The 6,821-nt window shown below is 42.8% G+C and overlaps 1 protein-coding gene across 1 annotated transcript; it reads left to right on the top strand.

The window, feature by feature from the left end:
* The first annotated feature begins 504 nt into the window (after positions 1-504).
* Positions 505-4,475, top strand: LOC308383234 (uncharacterized protein). The gene is made up of 8 exons (XM_080860862.1): positions 505-611; positions 751-834; positions 1,201-1,368; positions 1,596-1,724; positions 1,860-1,994; positions 2,669-2,785; positions 3,232-3,366; positions 3,981-4,475. Coding segments are annotated over exons 1-8 (903 nt in total). The 5' UTR covers positions 505-609; the 3' UTR covers positions 4,114-4,475.
* The last annotated feature ends 2,346 nt before the right edge of the window (positions 4,476-6,821 follow it).

The following is a 6,821-nucleotide window of genomic DNA, read 5'->3' as shown; positions in this document are numbered from 1 at the left end:
GCGTCTCTCAGGGTGATGGGGGTGGGTGAGGCTGGGTTCTTCCTGAAATATATAATCATCTCCATTGTTTTCAGCACATTGAGCTCCAGATTGTTCTGTCCACACCAGGTCACCAGATGGTCAATCTCCAACCTGTAGGCAGACTCATCCCCACCAGAGATGAGCCCAATGAGGGTGGTGTCGTCCCAGACCTAACGAGCTTGACGGACTGTTGACTGGAGGTGCATCTGTTGGTGTAAAGGGAGAAGAGTAGAGGAGAAAGAACGCAGCCTTGAGGGGAACCGGTGCTGATGGTCCGGGGGTCAGAGACATGTTTTCCCAGACACACATACTGCCTCCGGTCAGACAGGAAGTCTGTGATCCACCTGCAGATGGAGTCAGGCACAATCAGCCTGTAGCAGGGCCGGGATGATAGTATTAAAGGCAGAGCAAAAGCATCATGGCACCACTGCACTGTTTTTTCAAACATTGAAGAATTCAGTCTCAACATGTTCCTTTCATGCTCTGTATCAAAACAGTTATGCTCTTTTCCTGAGCCTTTGACTTGTTAACTGATCTGTTACTGTAATCACATTCAGTACAAAAACTCTCACCAGCCAGTGGATTTGGATGTGAGTAATTCTACTAATGGGGTACTCTGGCCATGTGGAAACATCTGGCTTCATCTGTGTGTGGTGCTGTGGTCTGTTTGTGAGAGAGCTGATCTGTTGTGGCTGAATGGTCTGATGGCTGTCTTCATGTTGTTGAAAGGTTCATTGTGGAGAGGCTGTCAGATGCTGATGTTGGTGTCCTGATCTCAACTCTGGGGGAGGGAGAGATCCTGACTGAACTGAGGTAATTGTTTACATTTGTGATTTGTGATTTAAATAGAACCTGTACAACTTTTTTGTTTTCAATTCTACATTAGGAAGAGCAAATATAGTGTGTTCCTTGTGTGATATGCTTGTTGTCTTCCCTTCTGTTTGTGCCGTCCAGGACTGAATCCAGTTTCTACCAAGTTTAGCTTTGCAGTGTTGGGGAGTAACATTAACGAATCTGCCATCCTGTCTTCCTTAGACATAGTTGATCTTAATAACAAACGGGTCAGGGTTAATTAAAGTAAAGAGAACATAAAAACACATGTACTGTATAATGTGTGAGTGCATAATAAAGAGACCAGAAGAGAGATATTGAGATTGGTCTGTATGTGCTCATTCACAGAGTGAAAGAGAGCAGCCTCTCACATGAGAGTGTGGAGCAGGTCCTCAGTGTTCTCTCCAGACAAAAGTCTGTGGGTAAAGTCCGACTGTCTGTGAAGACCTTCACTGTCACCACAGCAGCCCTGTGCTTGGACTTCATTCAGAACACAGAGACATGCCAACACCTGACGTGAGAACAGCAAGATTGCTCAAATTAACTGATTATCATAGCAGTCAAGATTGATTAACTGCAAGGTGCTAAAATGTGTTTGTCTGTGTGTCCGTGTGCGTGTGTGTGTGTGTGTGCTGAATAGTATATTTATATCTTTTGGTGGTAACTGAAAGGTGAGAACCAATTAACTCTGTGTTTGTTTTTTTATTGGACAGTCCTCATTGACTATGTGCTTTGATTGACAGTCTTGAGAAGTATCCGGAGGAGTATCAATGGACTGAGGATGATTCATCGGTTGAGGATGATATATCAGTTGAGGATAATTCAAGTCCACTCTTATCTCTCTCTGTGGACAAAGACTCCAGAGGCCTCAGGTGAAACCTCCCTTCATGAGAAGCTTCACTGTCTGTGTTAATGGTGTTGTATGTATACGTTACAGGTTACACCTGAAGAGTGAGCATTGTTATGTGTAAAATACTAAACTAGGCCCTCATGTGCCTGTGTTTCAGTCTGGATATGAATTCACCATTTCCTCCCACAATATCACGTGCTTCACTTACCCTGACACAAGCCGACAGCCCAAACAGCAGCAGCTTTACTGACTTCATCCTCAAGTTTCGCAATGTCATAGGTTTGAGAGCAAAGTAAGACCAATTATTAAAAAAAAAAAAATCCACACATGAGTGTTTGGTATTATTCAGTCATGTTTTTGTGTGTTTGTGTTGAAGTCCACATAGGTCTCCAGGTCACTGGGTGGATGAACTTGAGTCCTTCACTGACTGTTGTTAGGTATTTTTTATACCTGCGTGCTGGTTTAAGAGAGGAGTCACCGGACGAAGCTTTTTTGTAGCAAGATAAGTTTACTTGGTAGTTTGATGATACAATTCAGCCGCCAGTGCAGTGCAGTCAATAATGTTACATCAGGCACCACACCAACGGCTGGAGAACCCGGATTCTGATTTGATACAGACAATGTTCAAACATTTAAAGCCCAAGCCAAGTGATGTCACTCTGGGCCCACAAGCCACCCCCCATGATCATGGGATGGTGACATACCGTCTGGTCCCCTCTGTACACAGTAGATCACAAGCTTCCACATCAGCACTTCTAGTTTTATCTAGTGTGCCATATGGTATTATGGTGAAATACTGTTGTTGTTCGGTCTTATCTTACCATGGCATAAGTTGTTATTTAGAAACATGCTCAGGTTGGTATCCATAATGACTTATGACTCTGGTCATCTGTGGTTATACTTTTCCCGTGTGAACCTTACTCACTGTTCTTTTATATGATATATTGATTTTATCTTACACTGGAGACTCCAGACTCTGCCTGATCTGGAGAAGGTGGGGTTGGAGGTGGGCTGCCTGACTGAGAGCTTGGCCCACTGGATTCTAAACATCATCAACACGTGCCCCAGTCTGAAGGATGTAGAGTAAGAGATACATCATCTTTTTTTTCTGTATGTAGTCTATGCATGAAAAAGTAGTCTGTATGGACACACTGTGTGTGTGTGTGTGTGTGTGTGTGTGTGTGTGTGTGTGTGTGTGTGTGTGTGTGTGTGTGTGTGTGTGTGCGTGCGTGCGTGTGTGTTTGAGAAATATTTAATAAAAAACAAATATTGTATCTAAAGAACATTCTATTGTTGTGTTTGAAATGTATTTGCTTTGGCACCACTTCTTTGAAACAGTCATGCCAATAAAGCTCCAATGAATTGAAGAAATAAAGAGTGTGTGAGCGAGAGAAAGAGTGTGTGTGAGAGTGAGAAAAAGAGTGTGTGTGAGTGAGTTAGTTTTAACTTAAAAAAACAGATATTATGTCTGAAAAAGGGAGAGAGTGTGTGTTTTGATAGATCCATGACAGACTATGTTTTTATTTTAGGTTTTGTGCCTCATATGTGCCCGATAATATATATGACTTGGATGAGTGTTGTTATGGTCTCTTACTGGAGGAGGGGATCAGTCTTCTGCAGGAGTCTGAAAAGCGTCGTCCAGACTGTTCTGTGACCGTCACTGGGTGGGTACTTATACTGACTGACCTGTCTGTCTGTCTGTCTGTCTGTCTGTCTGTCCATGTCTCACTCTTGATCTGTCTATCTGTTGGCCACTGTCTGACTGTGTATTAGAAAGCATCTTACCCTCCCTCCACCCACACATGCACACACACACACACACACACACACACGCGCGCACACACACACACACACACCAACACACACACACACACACACACACACACACTGCCAGAGAAATGGATGTGATTGAATGGAACATTGATGTATTTTAATGCCTTAAAGACATGTTTGATGTTTTTTTAGACAGACTTAGAGAATATGGAGTGAGCTGCTCCTGATGGAGAGATGTAGACAAGTGTGAGGTTTGTGTAGAGTTGGGATGCTTCTGTGTGCTTTATCCATAAAGCTGTAAGTGAGTGTGAGGTTTGTGTAGAGGTGTGATGTTTATGTGTGTTTTATCCATAAAGCTGTAGGTGAGTGTGAGGCTTGTGTAGAGTTGTGAGGTTTGTGTAGAGTTGTGATGTTTGTGTGTGTTTTATCCTTAAAGCTGTAGGTGAGTGTGATGTTTGTGTAGAGGATCTAATGTGTTTCTGTGTTTCTGTGTTTCTCCATGAAGGAAGAGATGCACTAAACCCAGTGGGAAGTGTGGTGAGGAAGATGACCCCGATCTGGACTGCAACCAGCGAGTGAAGATCCAAATGAGGGGGCCAAATGTCGCTGAGGAGGAGATTATTGGGATTGACTATTGAGGAGGAAAGCTTTATTTGTGGACACACCTTCAAACTTGGAAATGTGGAGAAAAGCCTGCCTTCAGACTAGTCATTTTTTATACTTGAACCTAACATGCCGCACATGCGATTTGCACCAATATGTAACTCAGGAGATTCAGGACTACAGGAGACTCCAGATATGGGGTCAAATGTCACTCAGGAGGAAAGCAGTCCACTGCTGTCCCCCTCCACTTACATCCATCAGTTGCCACTTTCACAAAAGTTTTTAATTCTTTCAGAATAGATTTGAAGATTGTATTGATTACTTGGAAGGCTCCTCATGGCCTCTCTCCTAGCTACATCGCTGATCTCTTAGTACCGCACGTGCCCAGGAGATGGCGCTAACCCAAACCATAACCCTGAGGACATTAGGCGGTCAGAGTCTGTGACTTCCTTAGAGTCCCTTCTTAAAACACACTTTTATTGGAGCTTTTCCTGATTTTTAATGAGTTTTAATTTCCTTTGAATTGTCTTTTATTTCCTTTTTACTCTGTATTGGTGGAACAATCTATTAAATCTGTGCCGTTAAATAATGTATCAATAAATAGTCAAGTTTAAATGTGTTTTTACGAGTGACGCATCACATCCACACACAGACAAGTTTAGCTCACCTCTCAATGCACATCCTGTATATTTATCACACACCATAGAAACACACCTCTCAATGCACTTCCTGTATATTAATCACACACCATAGAAACACACCTCTCAATGCACATCCTGTATATTAATCACACACCATAGAAACACACCTCTCAATGCACATCCTGTATATTAATCACACACCATAGAAACACACCTCTCAATGCACTTCCTGTATATTTATCACACACCAAAGAAACACACCTCTCAATGCACTTCCTGTATATTAATCACACACCATAGAAACACACCTCTCAATGCACTTCCTGTATATTAATCACACACCATAGAAACACACCTCTCAATGCACATCCTGTATATTAATCACACATCATAGTAACACACCTCACAATGCACTTCCTGTATATTAATCACACAGAAGCACACCTCTCACTTCTCACACATGTGGGCCTCTCTTAGCCTTCAGTCTCTACCTCAGTTTAGTTTATATGGGGTGGTTTTAGAAAGTGGCTAAGGAAATGGTGATTTCAGGTTTAATAATGAATGTAATCAAATAATTTGAGGAGGAAATGTGTGATTAGGAAGGACTGGAGCCCCCACTGATAGATATTATATATAAAGGCTAGATGTGTCATCCGGTTTGCCAGCCAACGGAGTAGAACGTCTGCACATGGCGGCCATCTTGCCACAGTGAGCTTGTTCACCAATAGCATTGTGTTGGTAGTGGTATGTTCTTTTTAAATAACCATAACTTGCTCATAACACACACACACACACAGCTCCAATAGCATTGTGTTGGTAGTGGTATGTTCTTTTTAAATAACCATAACTTGCTCATAACACACACACACACACACACAGCTCCAAAAGCATTGTGTTGGTAGTGGTGTGTTCTTTTTAAATAACCATAACTTGCTCATAACACACACACACACACAGCTCCAAAAGCATTGTGTTGGTAGTGGTGTGTTCTTTTTAAATAACCATAACTTGCTCATAACACACACACACACACAGCTCCAAAAGCATTGTGTTGGTAGTGGTGTGTTCTTTTTAAATAACCATAACTTGCTCAATTTTCAACCGATATTTAAACGGTTTGGTTTCTTCAACAGCAGTGAAGGAGGGCGGAGGAGATTCCTGTTGGCTCTAAACGCATCATCATCACTAACACTCCAATGTATGAGGGTCATGTGATGTTATATAAGGGTCATGTGATGTATAAGGGTCATGTGATGTATAAGGGTCATGTGATGAGGGTCATGTGATGTATGAGGGTCATGTGATGTTATATAAGGGTCATGTGATGAGGGTCATGTGATGAGGGTCATGTGATGTATGAGGGTCATGTGATGTATAAGGGTCATGTGATGAGGGTCATGTGATGAGGGTCATGTGATGTTATATAAGGGTCATGTGATGAGGGTCATGTGATGTATGAGGGTCATGTGATGTTATATAAGGGTCATGTGATGTATAAGGGTCATGTGATGTATAAGGGTCATGTGATGAGGGTCATGTGATGTATGAGGGTCATGTGATGAGGGTCATGTGATGTATAAGGGTCATGTGATGTGTAAGGGTCATGTGATGAGGGTCATGTGATGTATAAGGGTCATGTGATCTTATATAAGGGTCATGTGATGTGTAAGGGTCATGTGATGAGGGTCATGTGATGTATAAGGGTCATGTGGGCTTTATGTTGGTGACGTGAAACCATGGGACTTGTTAAATGTGTGTGGCTGGTTGAACTCCCACGCACAGCCATTCTCGTGAAGGTGTTTCAGAGTGCTGACCTGGTTTGGATCGTCCGGTCTCATGCCCGGCTCAACACTGGCCCCGACGAAGTTCGTACCTCGATCTGATCTCGGCTGCTTTGATGGCCCTCTCTCTTTAAGTCAAGCACAATCCTGAACCTCGATCCTGTCGAGGCGTTGATGCAGCTGGGTGAGTTAATGCTTTCGATGAGCTCTACATGCACAGCCCTGGTGCACATGCATGTGAAGAGTATAGCCCAGCGCTTATGATGGAGATTATTTCCAAACACTGTTAATGACTTAAGCATATATGAATCAAGTGCCCTG

This window comes from Sprattus sprattus (genome assembly GCF_963457725.1).
Source record: "Sprattus sprattus genome assembly, chromosome: 2".
NCBI classification, from domain to species: Eukaryota; Metazoa; Chordata; class Actinopteri; order Clupeiformes; family Clupeidae; genus Sprattus; species Sprattus sprattus.
The sequence above is the reverse complement of the archived record's forward strand: the minus strand, read 5'-3'. Positions and strand labels throughout refer to the sequence as shown.

What these genes read in the sequence shown, in the direction of transcription:
- LOC308383234 (XM_080860862.1), top strand. An exon ending in GTCATAGGTTTGAGAGCAAA is followed by an intron (nt 1,995 to 2,668) that starts GTAAGACCAATT and finishes CTTACACTGGAG; the next exon opens with ACTCCAGACTCTGCCTGATC. An exon ending in TGTTCTGTGACCGTCACTGG is followed by an intron (nt 3,367 to 3,980) that starts GTGGGTACTTAT and finishes TTCTCCATGAAG; the next exon opens with GAAGAGATGCACTAAACCCA.